The sequence below is a fragment of the Trichosurus vulpecula genome, chromosome 3, assembly GCF_011100635.1.
Source record: "Trichosurus vulpecula isolate mTriVul1 chromosome 3, mTriVul1.pri, whole genome shotgun sequence".
Classification (NCBI taxonomy): Eukaryota; Metazoa; Chordata; class Mammalia; order Diprotodontia; family Phalangeridae; genus Trichosurus; species Trichosurus vulpecula.
In genome coordinates this window covers 91,056,581-91,077,814 of record NC_050575.1, presented here as the reverse complement: position 1 = coordinate 91,077,814, position 21,234 = coordinate 91,056,581, and the positions used below count along the sequence as shown (strand labels likewise).

Genomic DNA, 21,234 nt, shown 5'->3' with positions numbered 1-21,234 from the left:
TCTGGATCTTGGTTGGCAGTTCTTGGGTGAGGAGGAGCACTGGTATGGCAGAGCTTGCTGTGTAGAAGTAGCTCTGAAAACAGCAGTGCAGCCCCTAAAGCTTGGGACAAAGCACACTCTATTGTACAAGTAGCCATAGTCTGACAAAAAACTCAAGGGTCAAGTAGCTGGCTGGGAACATGGCCAGGCAGCGAAAAAGGACACAGACTCAAACTCAGACTCTAGAATCTTTTTTTTTTGGTGACAAAGAAGATCAAAACATACAGCCAGAAGAAGTCAACAAAGTCAAAGAGTCTACATCAAAAGCCTCCAAGAAAAATATGAACTGATCGCAGGCCATGGAAGAGCTCAAAAAGGATTTGGAAAAGCAAGTAAGAGAAGTAGAGGAAAAACTGGGAAGAGAAATGAGAGAGTTGCAAGAAAATCATGAAAAACAAGTCAATGACTGGCTAAAGGAGACCCAAAAACTACTGAAGAAAATAACACCTCAAAAAATAGACTAACCCAAATGGAAAAAGAGCTCCAAAAAGCCAATGAGGAGAAAAATGCCTTGAAAGGCAGAATTAGCCAAATGGAAGAGGTCCAAAACACCAATGAAGAAAATATTACCTTAAAAATTAGACTGGCACAAGTGGAAGCTAGTGACTTTATGAGGAATCAAGATATTATAAAACAGAACCAAAGGAATGAAAAAATGGAAGACAATGTGAAATATCTCATTGGAAAAAACTACTGACCTGGAGAATAGACCCAGTAGAGATAATTCAAAAATTATTGGACTACCTGAAAGCCATGATCAAAAAAAGAGCCTAGACATCATCTTTCAAGAAATTATCAAGGAAAACTGCCCTAATATTCTAGAACCAGAGGGTAAAATAGAAATGGAAAGAATCCACCGATCGCCTCTTGAAAAAGATCCCCAAAAGAAAACTCATAGGAATATTGTTGCCAAATTCCAGAGTTCCCAGGTCAAGGAGAAAATACTGCAAGCAGCCAGAAAGAAACAATTTGAGTAGTGTGGAAACACAATCAGGATAACGCAAGATCCAGCAGCTTCTACCTTAAGAGATTGAAGGGCTTGGAATATGATATTCTGGAGGTCAAAGGAACTAGTATTAAAACCAAGAATCACCTACCCAGAAAAACTGAGTATCATGCTCCAAGGCAAAATAAGGATTTTCAGTAAGATAGAGGACTTTCAAGGTTTCTCAGTGAAAAGACCAGAGCTGAATAGAAAATTTGGCTTTCAAACACAAGAATAAAGAGAAGCATGAAAAGGCAAACAAGAAAGAGAAATCATAAGATACTTATTAAAGTTGAACTGTTTTGTCTACATTCCTACATGGAAAGATGATGTATGTAATTCATGAGACCCTTCTCAACATTAGGGTAGTTGAAGGGAATATACATATATATATATATATATATATATATATATATACACATACATAAATATATATGTGTATATATATATATATATATACACATACATAAATATATATGTGTATATATATATATATATGTGTGTGTATACATATACATATGTAGACAGAGGGTACACAGTGAGTTGAATATGAAGGTATGATATCTAAAAAAATAAAATCAAGGGGTGGGAGAGGAATATATTGAGAGAGGGAGAAAGGGAACGATAGAATGGGGTAAATTATCTCACATAAAAGTGGCAAGAAAAAGCAGTTCTGTTGGAAGGGAAGAAGGGGCAGGTGAGGGGGAATGAGTGAATCTTGCTCTCATTGTATTTGACCTGAAGAGGGAATAACATACACAATCAATTGAGTATCTTACCCCACAGGAAAGTAGGGGGAAGGGGATAAAAAAGTGGAGATGATAGAAGGGAGGGCAGATGGGGGAGGAGGTAATCAAAAGCAAACACTTTTGAAAAGGGATAGGGTCAAGGGAAAAAAACTGAATAAAGGGGGACAGGATAGGATGGAGGGAAATATAGTTAGTCTTTCACAACATGAGTATTGTGGAAGGGTTTTACATAATGATACATGTGTGGCCTATGTTGAACTGCTTGCCTTCTTAAGGAGGGTGGGTGGGATAAGAAGAGGGGAGAGAATTTGGAACACAAAGTTTTAAAAGCAGATGCTCATAAAAAGTTGTTTTTGCATGCAACTGGGAAATAAGATATACAGGCAATGGGGCATAAAAATCTATCTTGCCCTATGAGAAAGTAAAGGGAAAGGATGGGTGGGGGGAGTGGGGTGACAGAAGGGAGAGCCAACTGGGGAATGGGGCAATCAGAATATATGCCACCTTGGACTGGGGGGGTGGGTAGAAATGGGGAGAAAATTTGTAACTTAAAATCTTGTGGAAATCAATGCTGAAAACTAAAAAATATTAAATAATAAAATATGGAATTTATAAAAAATAAAAAATGGTAAATAATTGAGAAATAAAAAATAATAAAAAAATGAAAAATGGATTGTAAATTCCTGTAGACTACTTTTACAAGTGCTATGCTCAAAGGAATAGAGAAAAATATGCAATCCCATATTTGAGTTTAAAAAAATCATTAAATATGCCAATTGCAAGCATAGTGGTGGGTGGTGGTTAAACAGTAGTTTGCATAAAAAATATCCGGGGAATTTTAAGGGATCAGAAGCTTTAAATGAGTTGACAATGGTCGATGTTTGCTCCCAAAGCTAGTGAGGTCATAGGCTGCAATAACAGATAGTGTACCCAGTAAGGAACACGCTTGTTCTGATGTCCTCTGAACTAATCTGACTACACCTGGGCTTTTGTATTCCCTTCGGGTTATTGCATTTTAAGGATGCTGGCACACTAAGAGTATATCCAAAATATGGTGAACGAGATGGGAGAGGGGATTAGAAATCAGGCCACCTAAAGATCACTTGGAGAAACCAGGGCTCTTTAGACTAAAGGAGGGAAGACTTGGCCCACGTAGATAAGATATCAGAATTGTTCTGCTTGTCCCCAGAGGGCAGAATCTAGAACGATGGGGAAATGTTCCCCAATGGCTCAAAACAGGGAAAAACCCACTAGTGATCTGAACCAACCAAATGTATTATGAACTGCCTTTAAAGGTAGTGAGCTCTCCATTACCATAGGCCTTCCAGCCTCAGACACTTGCTGGCTGTGTGACCCTGGGCAAGTCATTTAACCTGTCTGTCTCAGTTTCCTCAATTCTAAAATGAGAATAATAATAGCACCTACCTTACAGAGCTGTCGTAAGGATTAACTGAGATAATATTTGTAAAGCACTTAGCACAGAGCCTGGCACATAGTAGGTACTTAATAAATACTCGTTTCCTGCCTTTACCTTCTCTCACATTTCCAGGATGAAGGACGACCACTTGTTGGAAATGTTGAGGGGGTTAAAGGGTGGAATTGATACTCCACCTCTAAAGTTGCTTCCAACTCTGAGCTTCTCTGAATGCTTAAAAAATAAACTTAGAGGGCTCCGGCTCCCTGGCTAGTGGTGACAGAGCGAGGCGGGGCAGAGGGGCTGTGATGGTGCTGCTAGAGAGCGAGCAGTTCCTGATGGAGCTGACCAGGCTCTTCCAGAAGTGCCGGTCATCAGGGAGCATGTTCATCACCCCAAAGAAATATGATGGTCGGACTAAACCCATTTCACGGAAAGGGTCTGTGGAAGGCTTTGAGCCTTCAGACAATAAGTGTTTGCTAAGAACTACTGACGGGAAAAAGAAGATCAGCACTGTGGTGAGCTCGAAAGAAATGAATAAATTCCAGATGGCCTATTCTAACTTGCTGAGGGCAAACACGGATGGGCTAAAGAAGAGAGACAAGAAGAGCCAATACAAGAAGAGCAATGCGACACAGTGAGGGGCACTTGGATTCCTGTTTCATTTCACCATCTAAAGAGAACTCTGAAGATGCTTGGCTGGTGGTACTGGCTTCTCTTAGGCCTGAATGACTTCATGTGAGCGGGAGAGGGTATTATTTTAGTGGTAGATCATCATTCAGTTAATTGCAGGTTTAATGTTTACAAGGGCAGCTGTGATTAAAAAAGAAAAAAAGGCCTGCCCAAGTTATGCATATATATATATATATATATAGATATAGATATAGATATAGATATAGATATACATACTATATGTGGCATCCACCCAGCCTCGCCCCCTCTACACTTTGTAGTATACCTGATCTATGGTTTGTCAAAGTCACTTTAGAGATCTGTGTGAACAGAGAAGTGTATTATTAAATCTATTGATATACCTTTAAAAAATACACTTAGAAGATTGAGAAAACTACTATATATGTACTCTAGCCAAATACACTACCAAAACATATGTGCATTAGTAGGATAGAAAACACATGTGATTTCTTACAATATTGCTTAAACCACTATGGTTACAAAAAATCTGACTATGGGCTCCTCTCCTATTTGTAAAGTAATTGAAGGTTAGCCAAGGATAGGAATCGATGAAACCTTTACCTTCAAGTGGGTAAAGGCTTTTTTGGTGATTGTTCCCCTAATTGGAAACAAGGAAAAGCAGATTCAAAAATTCAACTTTGTATAATTATGTGAATAGCCATAAAAATATTTCTTGAAAGGAATAAAGCCTCTCTCTCTCTCTCTCACACACACACACACACACACACAGATGTCCTTCAGGGAAGCACATTATATGAGGAAGGTCTCTTGCGCCTGTGGTTTCTTCTCATAGCAATCCTAGGCTACTCCTGGACTGATCCAGCTCAAAGCCCTCTCTCCAAGCAGCACTAACCTTGGCTTCTCTTTCAGCATCTATGATGCCTCCAGTCTGCTCCTGCAGAAGGGCATATGCTCTCTGGAGAGCTTGGTATTCTTTTGTTAACTGGCGAAACCGCAGCTCAGATTCTTCTGCTGCTAAACTCTTGAGATGAACAAAGAAACCAAGGGATTAATCACAGATGCAGCTCACAGTTCAGTCAATTGGGGGCAGAGAGGGGTGTTGGAAGGGGGCACTGCAGCAGTTAAAAAAAAGTTTAGCTGCACATAACACCTAATATGCATGGACAACGTCTTGACTAGATTTTATGTAACGGTAAGTTTTGGCCTCTTAGAAATACTTTTTTTTGAAAAAAGGAATATTTGATCATCTCTTAATTTTTTGTTATAACTATATGAAAATATATAGACAACTATATATGATTTTGTTATAACTATATATGTAGTTATAACATTTTTTGTTTAAAGGTGAGTAAAGTGAATCTTTACAGGATATCTTTCTGTTATATATATATTATATGTATACAGTTATATATAGGTTATAATTCTATTATATGATAGATTTTAGCAAATCTAAAAGGTAGGATTCCTCAGGTACAAATTAAGAGACAATGTAGTAGTGGATGGAGAGCTGACCTTGGAACCAGAAAAACTCGAGTTCCATGTCTGACCCACATTAGCTGTGGGACTCTGAACAAGACACTTAGTTTCTTGGCGCTCTAGAAAACACTTTGAGCCTATGAGTTGCAGAAAAGGTGCCAGTTTACATTGATAGAGGGAATTTCTTCACCCTTGAGTTTCCTGGGAAGCTAGGTGGTACAGTAAATAGAGCAGCAGGGCTGGAGTCAGGAAGATCTGAGTTCCAATCCAGCCTCAGACACTTGCTAGTTGTGTGATCCTGGGAAAGTCACTTAACCCTGCTTGTCTCACCTGTAAAATGAGCTGGAGAAGGAAATGGCAAACCACTCCAGTCTCTTTCCAAAGAAAAGCCCAGATGGTGTCACAAAGAATCGGTCATGGCTCAACCACAGCCACAGTTTCCTATGCTAATGACAACATAGGTCCAGTTCCTATTGCTCACACAGGGCTTCTTACCCTCATTTCCTTTAAGATAACTATTAACAAGGTGGTGAGACCACAAATTTCGGCATTTCACTGATACTGTCTGACATCTCCAGTGTCTAGCGTAGTGTCCAATACATAGTGTTTTGTAAATGCTCGTTTATAGATTAAAGGAAATGGTACTAAAAGTGATGGCCTCACCCACTTTGTTAATTAATCAGCAGAAGAAGCTGATAGAATAAATCTGAGAGAATTGGAGGGAATTTTTATGTCAGGAAATGAATCTATGAGAGGACCAAAATCTTCCCTGTAATTTATAGCCATAAAGAGTTTTGTAGAGCACCATGAGTGACTTCTTCAGGGTCGCATGACCAATATGTGTTAGAGGTAGGACTTGAACCTGGGGACTTCAGAAATATTTTGTCCTCCTTAATTCACATTAAAAAAAAACCTAAACCTCTGATTTCACTGGTATGGTTGATCGTACAAAACTGGAAAATTTTTAAATATAGTCTGTCACTTGAGGATTAGCCTGGTAAATTCTCAGGCTCAATACAATTCAGTTCAATTCAATTTAATCCAAAAAGGACTTAAGACTGGCGATCAGATGATTAACATTTTTCTTGGCCACAGAGACTTCTGAATGGGGAGGCCATCTGCACTAGTGGAGGGAGTACCCACACTGATGACACGGTAATGGAATATTTGTTGATTGGTAGAACTGACAACAGGTACAGCAAATATTTTAAGCAGTCAAATTTTTACCATCTATGCTGAAGAAGAGAATGATTTGATATTCCAAGATAATATATTTTAACAGAAAATCTTCATGACTTGCTTTGGCTGAAAAGAAATGGTCATCCAGAGGTCAACCATCCAGTGATGAAGATGTACCTCAAAGTTAGCTAGGGTGGTCCTTAGACAACAAACATCAAGTTCATTGGGAGGTCTATACTCAAAGCCTTTCCTGACTGGTAGCGCCTGCTAGCACTTTTGGCCTGCTTTTCAGAAACCAGTATCACCTCCACACTACATGGGCATCAGAAAAAGATTTTAGGAGAGGATAGTGTGCAATACTTAGCATAACATAAAGATAGCATCCTGTAAAGATTCACCTTGAAAAACAACCCAGGACCTCTATCCATTTTCTTCATCATACTTCTCTGTCCATCTCTTTCCTGCTCCCGACTACATGCAAGGAATCGACAATATGCATTCTCAGAGAGATCCCCACTAGCCTGAGCTTCACCTGTCTTCTCTCAGAGCTGGTTGTCAGGCTCACATCTTTGGAGGAAGTGTAAGGGAAGTAACCATCGCCTAGTGAAAGCAAAGTTTTCAGATGGCTGAGTTGAAGGCAAGGAGGGAAAGCTTTGGCCTAGCTCCAAGAAAGGACTTTCTATGGTGTTAGCAAGAGGTAAGAAAATCAACAGTGGCCTTAACATTTGCCGCACATGGAGGTTCCTGAGTATTGTAGGGAGGGCTTGAAAAGGAAATTAATGGTGACAATCTCTTTAAAATGACAGAGCAAAAAGAAGGCTTACCTCATCTAAGTCATCATCTGGAGTAGCTGGCGTTCTGTCTGTTCTAAAGGAAGCCATAGATGATGTCTCTGAATCCATGGAGTCATCATCATATCCAATAAATGGGTCCAAAATAGGCCTCTAAAGGAGGAAACAAAACAGCAAATTGTCCACATGATTTGTGGAAGGTCAGTTTGAGTGTAGAAATATTTATTACTATTATTATTTTCTCAAATACTGAAGCCTGACATGAATAAATGAAAATAGCGGTACAAAAATGTCATTGTCAATGTCCAGATCTCTCTTAGTGGAATAAAGACGTGAGGACAGAATTGGAACACAGCTTATCTCCCTAATATGTACCAAGGAGAACTATTGACTTTGAGTTGTTTACCTTATTAGAAACACTGGTGGTCTCGCAGTAGGCAGCTCAATAAGGTCCAAAGGTCAAGTGTTTCATGCTCTATTGATGCCAATCCAAAGGTTCTGAGATCTCAGACAATCAATGGAAAGGGAGGGAACTCTGGGCCTTAGGAACCTCTGAATTTTGTAGACTTGAAAGCAGCCAAGTTACATATGGAAGCAGTTATAGGCTACTAACAGATTCAAGAAATATTTCTATTCTGGTACCTCTTAGCAAAAAATCATAATCATGAAATTAGAGCTAGGAGGCACCTTTTTTACAAATGGGGAAACTGAGGCACAGGGAGAGGAAGTGATTCGTGCAAGGTCACTGAATGGCTGATACCTCAGTCTCAGATTGCCTCTCAAAATGGCAAAGATAGAATGAACACGCATTAAAGCAAATGCATTAACGAAAACACACAATTTTTTCCCTCATTTCTGAGAAATAGAAGAGTAAAGCTTATTCCCTCCTTCCCCCCCCCCAAGATAGTGTTACAGTCTAGCTCGACATCTGGCTTATCACACTGTTGCAGGACAATCCCCTAGCAAGCCCAGTTCCACAGCAGCATGTGCCAAATACATAAGATGCCTAGTTTTCATTTTACCTTAATTGGCTTGGAACTTCTTTTATGTTTTCTGCGACGGATAAGCTTTTCCCGGTCCTGGAAAATAAGATTAAGGAGTTTGTCAGACCCACTTGGTACAGGTTGTCCTGTTGTTTTATGATGAAGAAAGCATTATTGTTCTTCTAGAAAATTGAAAGCCTTTTCTTTACAACAGCCTCCAATATTCTTTGTAGTCATTTTAGGACACTGTCCTACCTTGATGAATTTTCAGCTATATTTCAAGCAACAGAAAGAAATATTCTGGCAGCAGGGATATGTTTCTTGCTTTAAACAGTTGTTCTGTGTATAAATCCATTTCAGTTGCTTTATTTGTGAAATGATGGGGTTGAACTTGAATGACCTTCAAGGTCTCTGTTGATATTGGAATGGTTTGCCATTTTCTCCAGCTCATTTTACAGATGAGGAAACTGAGGCAAAAAGGGTTAATGACTTGTCATATGGCCAAGAAGTGTGTGAGGTCAAATTTGAACTCAGGTCCTACTGACTTTAGGGCAAATGCTCTATCCACAGTGCCCCAAGGTCTCTACCTATCCTGATACTCTGGGTGTTTAGGTCGCTTGCAGCTCTGACAATATACTGTGTTCTAAGGTCTCTTCTAGCTTTGACATTCTGTATGTTGTAAGGGCTCTCCCGGTGCTAACATTCTATGTTTTTTTTCTTCTTCTAAAGTCCATTCCAGCTCTTTTTTATATCCTATGTTTTATGTCCTAAGACCGCTATCATTTCTAATATATTATGTTCCAAGACCCGCTCTAGCTCTGACATTCTGTGAATTTGTTATGAAAATAGTGACACAGAGCAGCTTCCCCTAAGAACCCTCCTTGGTGAAATTATTTCCTTCCTCTTCCCTCCATTTTATTCTCATATCTGATCCCCTTGCTCTCTGCCATCCCAACAATCTCATTTTATGCATTTCTTGAGTTCTGAGGGACAAAACTACGGGCAAAAAGTATAGTACCTTATTTGTATTTTGCATACTGCAAGGTAACTACAGTATGAAGAACCTCATGGGGAATTCATTTCAGGATGATTAATGATAGGTTGATTTGTGTTCTGTGGTAGCATTTTTGTTACTGTATGCACTCACATACCCTGGTTTCAGCTCTCCTACATCTCCTGAATCCAGTTTGGGTACAGACTATCCTATAGTAATATACAGTGTATGTCTATGTATCCCCTAAAATATCTGGAACCTCCTAAAGCATCCTTGGAATGTTTAAGGAATTTGCAGCAAAGACAAAAATCAACTTGGTTTTATAAGAGCCGAAAAAAGTTCTGAGTAAATTGACCAAGTAAATATACCAAGAAGTCTGGAGACATCTTGGACCCTTCTTTTCCTGAAACTGAGCCTAAACATGGCCTCATGCTATAGAAAAGTCACCAACCCCACAGAGCAGTTTCAGAAGTAGCAATTTGTATATAGAACACAGAATCTACTATGACTCAGGAATCTTCAGGTCCTCCTGGGCTTTCTGCTCTGTGTCAAACCAACCTTAGGTTATCCTCTCTGGGTATTCCAATCATTCCAGGGTGAGGTGGGGGGAAATCTCATCCTACCTGACTTACTATATAACAACTTGGATTATACCCAATACCAGTCTACCATCAAGGATGCGAGTTGGTGAAAATAATTTTGACTGATATGGCTCCAGTCTTCCTAGCATGCATGTTTGACCCAGAGACTATCCAATTCTCCAACACCACTCCGTCTTCCATTCTCTTACTCGATGGGACGATTAACTGTTAAATTAATTAAAGTTAAAATTAATTTTCCTGTATCTGTGCCCCTAATTCTTCACTCCTTTGGAAATTTAGAAAATGACCTCATTTTATTGGTCCCAACTATACTATTATCTCCCCCTGTGGCTGATTGGGCAATCTCTGATAAGCGGATTCTTTATCTAAAACTTTATATAAGTTTGGGCCCCGAGGGTCTCTGGGCCTTCTAGTGGGCTGCAGACCCCATTATGTAGTACACATCTGAAAGGACACCCCCAGTGTGTTGCCTGTGCACTACAGGCAATGGAGGCCACATATCAAGACTGTTCCCCATTGGTTTCTTCCCGTAGAAGTAGCAGTAATGTTTTGTTAACTGCCATCCCTATGTGGTGCTGCTTATTCATCTGAACTCTCCTCTACTACAAAGGGGCTCTTAGATTTCAAGGGTTTGTCTGATTTCCAAGTAAATCCACCATTACAACTGATCAATTCTTCTCCATTCAACAAACATTTATCAAAGCAAATGCACTCTACTAGGTGCTGAAAATATAAAGGCAGAAAGGGAGCAGCTTCAGGCCCCGGGTATCCAGTATCCTAATGGATGGTATAATGGGAAATCCAATGGAATTGGGATCTATGAGATCTTCATTCTGCTATCAGGTCTGTTACTAATTATAAGGACATGGCTCCCACTGGGGACAATTAACAGTCTGCATTAATGATACCCCCGACCAAAGCTGCCCCTAAGAGACCTCTAACACAAAGACCTCCTGACACGAATACCAATGATCACACACTGAGTTAATGACTAAATCATGCTCTCTGAACTTTAGTTTCTTCATTTTAAAATGGAGACAATCATAACTGTCTAACCTAACCCCCATGATAGTACTTTGAAAATATAAGACATGGTACAAGTTAATTTATTTTTGAAATTGAGTTCTTTGGATATGCTCTAGGTTACTCTAAGGCCTTATGAAATTGCTCTAAGAATCTTATAATGCTAGGAATTCTGTCTTATACTTTCCTAAGTCACTAGGCAAGCTTTTTAGCTTCTCTGGTTTTTTGTTCCAGTATCTATGGCAGGGGGAGGGGGGTGGGCGTGGGAACCTGTGGCCTCAAGGCCACATGTGGCCCTCTAGGTCCTCAAGTGGGGCCCTTTGACTGAATCTAAACTTCATTGAACAAATCCCCTTGATAAAAGGATTTGTTTTGTAAAACTTGGACTCAGGCCAAAGGCTGCAGCCAAGGACCTAGTAGGCCACACGTGGCCTGGAGGTCAAAGGTTCCCTAAACCTAAACAATGAGGGCACCAGATGAGATACTCCCCAAGGTTCTTAAAACCTTGGCCTCCTTGACAGATTAACAATTTTCATTTGCATAGTGCTTTAAGATTTTCCTCACAATAATTGTGCTGAGTTAGGTAGTATAAATCTTTTGATACCCAACTGACAAAGGAGGGGCTAAGGCACAGAAAAGTTCAGTGACTTGCCTATAACCATGCAGCTAGGAAGTATCAGAACCAAGATCCGAACCCTGGCCTGTAGACTCCCAAATCTGGTGCACTTAGTATTAAAGGAGATGCCTTAAAGCAGGTATTTATAAATATTTTTTTGTGTGAGTAATAAAATGAGTGTGGGGACTGGAGGAACTCCATGACTCCATGACTCCAAGAACACACTGACCATTGTATGCCATCTTGATTCTTACTGAGCTAGTGTGTGACCACTGGTCTTTGTGCCAATCTTGGGGGCAACTTTGTTTCCAATTAAATAAGATTTTATTACTGTCCAGATGCTGTACCAGGTGCTGGGAATACAAAGTTAAAAATGAAACAGTTCCTGCCCTCAGAGAGTTTACTTTCTACTGGAAGGAAACAATAGGGACAGAGATTAGTGAGAACAAAATATTTACCAATATTTGAGGGAGGAGGAGCAAGGCCTCTTGTAAGAGGTGGTCCTTGAGTTGACCTTACCATCAATGTTGATCTTTGTAGGCTACCTAATAATGACGGGTAAGGTGTGATTATAACTTACCCTAGTTAATTCATCAATGATGTTTTGCTGCTCGATGACTTGAAGTTTTAAAAATTCCGTCTCTTGCTCTTCATTAGCTTGGTCAAGGTCATTCAGAGACTTTAACTTCTTCAAGGGAGGATGTGATGTCATTTTATCCCTCTAAGTTAAAAATTACAACACAAACAAGGTTGAGAAGGAGACTTCTTAAAAAATTGCCTTTTGTTTTTACACTAAGGTTATTTTGTCTTAGACACCCTCCCCCAATCTGCCCAACAAACCTTCTATTCTGACAAGGAAAAACATTTAAACAAAACAAACTAAGAAACTGATGCGGTCTAATATCATATAACATATTCCACACCCATAGTCCCGTACCTCTGTCCTGAAAGGAGGGAAGAGCATCTTGTCATTAGGGAAACAGGAGTCTTTTGAAAAGCACAGAAAATTCACAGAGAAGGGGGGTTCCCCTAAGTTTGGAGACTGATCCTAACAGACCCTTCTTACTACATCTCATCTGCTACAGAAAATACAGACCAGTACACTGATAGCTATACAGTTACGATCTTTGTTGACCTATGAAGACCGTGTATTTGGCCTGGGTTGTACCATAAACTGAGACATGTGGCAAATTTACACAGAATTGCATGTGCTGGTATTCAGGTATATTCCATCTTGATATTATGATAGCATGGGGCCCGGGGGCTATTATGCCTGTCAACTGCATGGTAGCATAATTCCTAGAAAGAAATCCCTGTGCCTAGCTGGCCTTACTGGGGAAGCTCTATTGGCTTTGATATTTGCCCATGACTCACAGGGAGATACTCTGAGGTTCCTGGAAACATTCTAAACATTTAGAAGGCCATGATATCGAAGTGAGTAATCTCTGGTGCTAGCTTATATTACAGCTAGGCCCGCTTATTGTGAACAACGAATCCCCTGAAACAGCTGCATCATTCAGCTCCATACCACACATTTCCACTGGGCTAGAGCCAAGCACCGTATTTTATATAATTATAAATTCGAAAAGTGCACATTCCAATACATGTGACCACTTCAAGGGATTCGCTATTTGCAGTCATTTATTTGAGACTTAGCTGTAGAAGAAAGCAGACTTAGAGAAAATGAGCTCATTTTCCTGCTTTGGCTGGTGAGCCAACTTTGTGGAATAACATTACTATTGCTTATTATAACTATGACTATTATGACCGTGGATGACAATCACTTTGTGTCTTATAAATAAGTTTCCCTTCCTCCCAGCATCTCTGTGAGGCAGACTGTGCAGCCGTTGCTATTCCCATCTCCCAGATGCAGAAACTGAGGCTCAGGCAAAGAGAGTGTCGCAAGCTCAACAAGCCTCAGAGCTGGAATTGGAGCCTTGGTTTCCTGAAACTTAGTCTTACCTCCTTTGCATTATACCGTTCTAAGAAAAAAGGCTGTTCTGCCCTTGTGGTGATACGAACCATTTCAGAATTCTCCTTGGTGACGGCTTTTAGCTTCTCCTCCATTCGCTGAAGGGACAGCATCAGCTCATCATTTCTCTTGGTGAGGCACTTGTTCCTTTCCAGGAGAGGCTTACACTGTTTTTCAGTTTCTCGTACACGTTTTAACTGTGAGAAGACATAAGCAAGGAGGTTTCTCTCAACTCTACCCTGCACCGAAAATTAAGAAACCCCAACAAACAAAAATCCAGACAAACACCTCCGGGCCTTATCTAGGTTCATTGTCCTTAAAACGTATAATATGTTTAGTCTCATCTCCCAGCCTTTGCTGATGTAATTCCTCCTACCTGACATGCCCTTTCTCTCTTTTTCCCTACATTTAAGTCTTGTGGAGTCTTCAAAGAATAGATCTAGTTTCATCTCCTGAACAAAAATCCATTCTGATTCCTGCCTACTTTTCATTCATTTATTCACACAGATTCACATATGTAATACACACACACACACACACACACACACACACACTTTTTCTGTCTCTATCTCCTTTGCCTCTGTCTCTCTCTGCTTCTGTCTCTGTCTTCTTCATGTTTGTCTTTGTCTCTCTATCTCTATCTCAGTCTCTGTTTTTTGTCTCTCTCTGTCTCTCTCTTTCCCTCTGTCTCTTTCTTTCTGTCTCTCTCTTTTCCATCTCTGCCTGTATCTGTCTGTCTCAGTCTCAAGATTTCTCTGTCTTTCTGCTTCTCTGTCTCTTTCTTTATCTGTCTCTGTCTGTCTGTCTGTCTCTCTCTCTCTTTCTCTCTCTCTCTCTCACACACACACACACACACACACTTTCTCTGTTTCTTTCTCTGCCTCTGTCTTCTCCATCTGTCAATCTTTGTCTCTCTATCTCTCAGTCTCTGTCTTTTGCCTCTCTGTCTCTCTCTTTCCCTCTGTTTCTCTTTTTTTCCATCTCTGTCTCAGTCTCAAGATCTGTCTCTCTGCTTCTCTGTCTCTGTCTTTCTTTATCTCTGTCTGTCTGTCTCTCTCTCTCACACACACACACACATACACACACACACACACAAACACACACACACAAATTGGTAGTTGTAAGGAACCTCAGTGGTAATTTGGTTTAATTTGCACCTGAACAGGAATCTTTTCTATGATATCCTTGAAAGAAGCTCATTCATTTTCTTCTTCAAGACCTCCACTGATGGAGAGCTCACTACCTTGCATAGTAGGTTTTGGATAGCTCCAATAGTTAGGAAGCTTTTCCTTCTACTGAGCATAAATCTAGTTATGTTGAGCTTAAAACCATTGCTCCTAGTACTGCCCTCTAGAAGTAAGCAGAACAAATCTAATTCCTCTTTGATGATGGCTCTTAAAATGCTTGAAGATAGGCAATTATAGCTACCACTAGTCTTCTTTTCTCTAGGCTAAAGACCCTCAGTTCCTTTAAAAAAAAAGCTTTGGCAGTGGCCTACATATGGCTTTGAGGTCTAATTGTTTCTCACACACACACACACACACACACACACACACTCCTTTAAAAAAAACTTTGGCAGTGGCTTATATATAGCTTTGATCTCTAATTGACACACACACACATACACACTTCTTTAAAAAAGAACTTTGGCAGCGGTTTATATATGGCTTTGATCTCTAACCGTTTGACACACACACGGTCACACACAGTCCTTTAAAAAAACTTTGGTGGTGGCTTACATATGGCTTTGATCTCTAATTGTTTGACACACATATATTTTTCTTATGGATACAGTCAATCAATCAATAAACATTTCTTAAGTGCCTACTGTGTGCCAAGATGTGTTGTGTACACAAAGATAAGAATGAAATTGTTCCTGACTTGAAGAAGCTTACATCTTATTGATGAGGGCACCAGTATCTTCTCCATTCCCCACAATCTCACCGTCACCCCTGGCTCCTCACTCTCTCACACCTTTACATCCAATCTGTTGCTGAGTCTTGTCATCTCTACCTTAACATCTTTAGTATATTTTCCCTTTCTCCATTTATATAGTCACTACCCCGGTGCAGGCCCCTCTCACCTCACATCTGGACTTTTACAATAGCGTTCTGGTTGGTCTGGTTGCCTCAAATTTCTCCTTTCTCTCTAATATATCTTCAACTCAGCTGCCAAAGTGATTTTCCTAAAACTTAGGTCTAATCATGTTACTCTCCTACTCAATAAACTCCAGTGGCTTCCTATTGTCCCCAGGATCAAATCTAAAATCCTCTGGCTTTTAAACCCCTTCACAAGCTGAGCCACTACTATCTTTTCAGTCTTCTTACATTTTACTCTTCTCCACATATTTTATGATCCACTGGCCTTCTTGCTCTTCCTTATATGTGACATGACATCTCTTGATTCCATATCTTTTCAATGGCTGTCCTCCATGCTTGAAATGCTCTTCCTCCTCACCTCCACCTCCTGGCTTCCTTCAAGACCCACTTTAAATCCCCTCTTCTGCAAGAGTCCTTCCTTGTTCCTTCAGTTTCCCCTTTCCACTGTCAATGCCTTCCCTCTAAGATTGCCTTCTATGTATACCATATATATCTCATATGTACAATTTTTACATGTTGTCTCCACCTTTAAGATTCTGAGCACCTTGAGAGTAGGGACCATGGACTTAAACTTTTTTTTTGGCATTTTAGTTTAAATATACATATCACATTTAATAAATATTATATGTGTATAACATTTAATAAATGTTTACTGACACATATAAGTGCTTCACAGGCCGCTCCTATAGGGACTCTATCTGCATCTTTAAGAGCCAAACCTAATGTTTCAGAAAAAATGGTTTATATTGGCAGTTTCAAATAAGCTGAAAAAGGCCTTGTTATGAGGTGTTTCTCCCTATGGACTGTGGCAGAGTATGTGTATTTTATCTTGGACCTATGAGGATCTATGAGGAATCTGTGGAAGAGATGAAGAAGAAGGTGGGAATACATTTTTTTCTTTGTCAAGGCTGTCTTAATTGCTATGTTTTAAAGACCTATTATCAAGACAATTCTAAGAAGAATCTGGGAAGAGCTGTGAAGTACAGTGTATACTGCAAAGACTTTCCTCTGATGACTGAGGAGAGGATAAAATAGGACTTAGCTATTTTTTTGTGGGAGTCTCAATTTAACTCTTATCTTGAGGAGAAATATGAAGAAAAATGTTAGGAGAATTTAATCGGTATGTGGAGTGAAGAAAATGGTGAAATTATGTTTTTAGAAGTGAAGAGGAGCCATCTACCATTATGTTGAGGACTCGAGGTGACTCTGACTATGAACTTTCTCACAGACGAAATATTATAGTTATTTATGTCTCTGCTTTATTAATGATTTTATTTGTTAATAAATGAGTACTATTTGGAAAAGAAGTTTCTTCAATAAATAATTAATAAACCATGGTAGGGGTTTTATCCAATTGATTAATTAGGGAGAAAGAAGTTACAATTTTATTAATTAATAAGAAACCATTTAACCATGCCTCTAGATTGCTTTTGAGCTGAGGATAACAAAAACTAAATATAACAATGAGTCAAATGGTTGGCTGAGGGGTGACATACAAGGACATGTGGTTGACCTCAATTAACCTTGCTATGTAAGCATATCCAAAATACATATAAAATAAGTACAAAGTAAAAAATATGTTGGGGGAGGCACACTAGCTTGTGAGAGAATCAGGAAAGGCTTAGTATAGAATCTGGAGCTTAAATCTTTGCAAAGTTTTGAAGGAAACTAGGGATAATGGGAGATATGATTGAAGAAGAAATAAATTCAAGGTATGAAGATAGATAGCCTATGTAAATAAAGGCTATAAAGGAGAAGGAGATGGAATGCCGTATTTGAGGAATACCAGGATGACTAGTTTGGTTGGACCCTAGGGTACATGAAAGCAAGGCTAGAAAAGTAGGGAGGAAGCAGGTTGTCAAGTGTTTTAAATGCCAAAAAAAGGAATTGATACTTTATCCTAGAGACAATAGGGAGCCTTAGAAGTTTACTGAGAGAGGGAGTGAAATAATCAGACCTGTGACTTAGGAAAACCCCTTTGGCAGCCATGCGGAAAATGGATCAGAGGAGGGAGAGGCATGAAGTGGGGAGTACCATTGCAACAGACCAGACAAGGAGTGATTAGTCTGAACTAGAATTGTGGTTGTGTGAGGAGGGAGAAAGGCACAGACATCAAGGTAGAATGTACAAGACTTGGATTGGATGTGTGGGGTGAGGGAGCATCCAGGGTCCTGTCCTTGGTTCTGTGATGTTTAACATTTTTATTATCCATGTTGGCGCAGATGGTGTGTTTATCAAATGTGTAAACGTAGGAGGGGGAGCAGTCCCCAGAGGATAAAAGGATCAAGCATCAAGAATATTTCAATGGGGTGAATTCTATGAGATGACACGTAAGAGATATTAACGTAAAGTCCTATATTTGGATTAAAAAATCCCCCAAAGCAATCAACTTTACAAGTATAAATGGGCCCCACATGGCTAGAGAGCATGAGAAAAGATGCTTTGTGGACTTCAAGTTCAATAAGAATACATTCTGAAATAGCAACTGATTTGGCTCATACTATTCTTGACTGCATTAAGACAGACACAGCATCCAGAAGGCAAGAGGTGGGCAGAACTCCCACTGTACAATGCCTGAGTATAAACACATTGGAAAACCCTTTTCAGGTCTTTATGCCACACATTAGGAAGGAAAAGCTGAAACATCTAGAGGAGGAGGGCCAGGAAAGTGAGAGACCCCATGCCATTATCAGGATCTATGGAAGGAATGGGAATGCTATGATAGAGAAGAATTAAGATGATATGAGAGCTATTCATAAGTATTTAAAGGGCTTTCAAGTAGAAGAGAGATTAGATTTGTTCTTCTCAGCCCCAGACTCTGAGCAGAACTAGGAAAAATGGCTGCAAGAGACAGATTTAGGCTGTCAGGATAAGGAGGAAGGGGGAATATTGCTCACAATTAAAGTTGTCCAAAAATGAAGGGATCGCCTCCGGGGAATGGAATCTTTCTCACCAGAGGTCTTGAGCCAAAGGCAGGATGGGATTCATGTTCAGACAAAGATTGGACTAGATCGATTCTGAGGCCCCTTCCAATGTTGTGATTCTGTGAGCCTACTTTCTACCAATTTACACTTTAGAGTGCCCCCAACTTATTAATATATATATTCCTCCCAAATGGCAAACATATAATTTGATTTGCATGAGTAAATTTGCCTGAGGTCACAGGGCACTGCAAGCAGGAATACCAGATATTTGAAGGAATACTTCAGAGACATGTACTTTTATGAGCGTGGCTATCCCTCTGGTCAGGCATATCATAACAATTCCACATCTTAGTACATCAGAAGATAGTAGATTTATAGTCAGGATCTTAGAGGACATTGAGTGTGCTCCTCACTTCACAAGTAAGTAAGCTGAGGCTAAGAGGTGGTGACCTCTCCAGGGTCACTCAGCTAATGAGTTTCGAGGCAGTATTTGAACTTGGGTCTTCCTGACTTGAAGTCTAGTGTTCTGTCCTTTGTGCCATCTAGCTTCCTCAGATGGTTTAATAAGTTACTGGGACTGAAAAGTTCTTTACTTGGTGGCCAGACGTCTTGCCTTTCTCTCTTTCTTTCTTTTTTAGGCAATCAGGCTTAAGTGACTTGCCCAGGATCACACAGCTAGTAAGTGTCTGGGGTTACATTTGAACTCAGGTCCTCCTGACTCCAAAGATGGCACGTTAGCCTCTGAACCACCTAGCTGCCACCGATTTCTAAACCTAGGTAGGCTGGTTCCTAGAACACAGGCATATAACCTACTAAGCTGGAGACCATTCTAGTTTGATAGAAATAATAGTGAGTAATCATTTCTTTTAAATAATTATGTAAACTTTTTTGTTTGTGTTTACACAATATTTTACATAATGTTTAATGTTAATGTTTACTTAATGTTTACAAACCCTTTATGCATATTACCTCATTTGACTGTCACAACAACCCTGTGAGGTGGATGCTACTGTCCTTGCCATTTTACCAATTAAGAAATGGAGGCTGGGAGGGGTTAATGGACATGTCTAGGGTTACACAGCTGGTAATCATTTGGGGCAGGATTTGACATCAGGCCTTCCTGACTCCAAGTCCATTGTTTGATTGACTGTGTCACCTGGTACGGCCTCCCAGAGCTCATCTGCCATGGGCATAGCCTTTGAGAGTCTAGGGTCCTATTCCTAACATGATAAGGCATCGATGGCAGGCTACGCTGGAGAATTTAAAGAAAAGGGAAGGAAAATGCAAATCTATTAGCAACTATATTAACTAGAAGAAGGGAATAAGCATTTATCTAGCCCTTACTCTGTGCTAGGCACTGTACTAACAACTTTGCAGATATCATCTTATTTAATCCCCACAACAACCCTGAAAGATAGATGCTGTTATCCCGATTTTGTCGTCGTCATTGTTGAGGCATGTATGTGATTCACGACCTCATTTGGGGTTTTCTTGATAAAGATACTGGAGTGGTTTGCCATTTCCTACTCTTGCTCATTTTACAGATGAAGAAACTGAGGCAAACAGTGTTAAGTGACTTGCCCAGGGTCCCACAGTTAGGAAGTATCTGAGACTGGATTTGAATTCAGTTCTACCTGACCCCAGGCCTAGTGTTCACTAAACCTAGCTTCCCTGCCTAGCTGACTATTATGGACACTGACTCCTCTCTGTGAGGTAAGTGGTTATGGTTTGTTTTTTTTTACCATTCAAACTAATCTGAGGCATCTGAGACCCCCAAGAGAAGCAAAACTGGCTTAATACACACCAGCTCATTTCTTTCATCTCCAAGCAATGTATTTCTATCCTCTAGCTTCCTTATGGTGGCATTCAACTCAGCTATTCTCTTCTGGTTTCTTCGTAAGTCCTGTAAACAAAACAAAATCAAAACACTTTTCATCAGTCCTCAGGAAAATAAAATCTTTGCTAATCTCTCTTCCCAGAATTGAAGAGTGGTAACCACACATTTTCTTAATCAGGGAGGAAAAAGGAAAGATCTTTCCTCTATCTCCCTCCACCATTCTCCCATCTAATCAAGGCCAGACTTGGACATCTGGGAGAAGAAATTCCCTATTATGTCTTTTAGGAAAGGGGGAGGAGCTATTAGGACAACTTAAATATGAGGCATTCCTCCCATTGGTGCAGATTACAACCTCTCTCCAGCTTGATAGACAGTCTTTAGGAGTGGTTGTGACCCCCAAATTTCTTACCCTACGGCTAACTTTCTGATGAAACTCCTTCAGCTCAACTAGGCTGGTTTTCAGATGTCAGACATGCAGACTCTAGGAACTGCCTGAACTTGGGCTCCTCTGCCATAATCTTGAGAACTCAAGGTCACTTCCACAGTACCATGAGGCCTTAGAGTGGAACTCAAGTTGAGATATTAAAAATAGCAAAATTTTTAAAATTTGCATTTGAGTTATTCAGTGTATTGCAGGTATTAAATAATTTGTAAGATGAGCCGGCAGGTCTCATATAAAAAATAAATCAAATGTATGCACTCATTTCCATTGCTGCAGTCCTAAAAGTAATTTCTTTACTAATGACAGACATTGAGGGGATTTAGTGGGTAGTTAAATTGGACTAGAAGCTTTTAGGCAGCCTTTCCAAAGGTTTCAATCCACTAATGGCACTTTTTGGAATCAACACTGGATGACAAATGTTGACCCCTGTAGGTTATGAGTCTTTTGACCAACCT

The 21,234-nt window shown here is 40.0% G+C and overlaps 2 protein-coding genes across 5 annotated transcripts in view; one reads left to right on the top strand and one right to left on the bottom strand.

Moving 5' to 3' along the window:
- Positions 1-21,234, bottom strand: part of LOC118844487 (janus kinase and microtubule-interacting protein 2) — a 97,414-nt gene that overhangs the window by 56,365 nt on the left and 19,815 nt on the right. For all 4 annotated transcript variants that reach the window (XM_036752383.1, XM_036752385.1, XM_036752384.1 and 1 more), the window contains 6 exons: positions 20,305-20,403; positions 13,528-13,674; positions 12,086-12,226; positions 8,310-8,366; positions 7,321-7,440; positions 4,734-4,862 (listed from right to left, as the gene is read on the bottom strand). In XM_036752383.1, the coding sequence (XP_036608278.1) occupies positions 4,734-4,862; positions 7,321-7,440; positions 8,310-8,366; positions 12,086-12,226; positions 13,528-13,674; positions 20,305-20,403 (693 nt within the window). The remainder of the gene's footprint in view (positions 1-4,733; positions 4,863-7,320; positions 7,441-8,309; positions 8,367-12,085; positions 12,227-13,527; positions 13,675-20,304; positions 20,404-21,234) is intronic.
- SRP14 (signal recognition particle 14) lies at positions 3,496-3,828 on the top strand. The gene has a single exon (XM_036752387.1). The coding sequence runs from the start codon at positions 3,496-3,498 to the stop codon at positions 3,826-3,828; it is 333 nt and encodes a 110-aa protein (XP_036608282.1).

Coding starts and splice junctions, on each gene's coding strand:
- SRP14 (XM_036752387.1), top strand. CDS start 3,496: ATGGTGCTGCTAGAGAGCGAGCAGTTCCTGATGGAGCTGACCAGGCTC.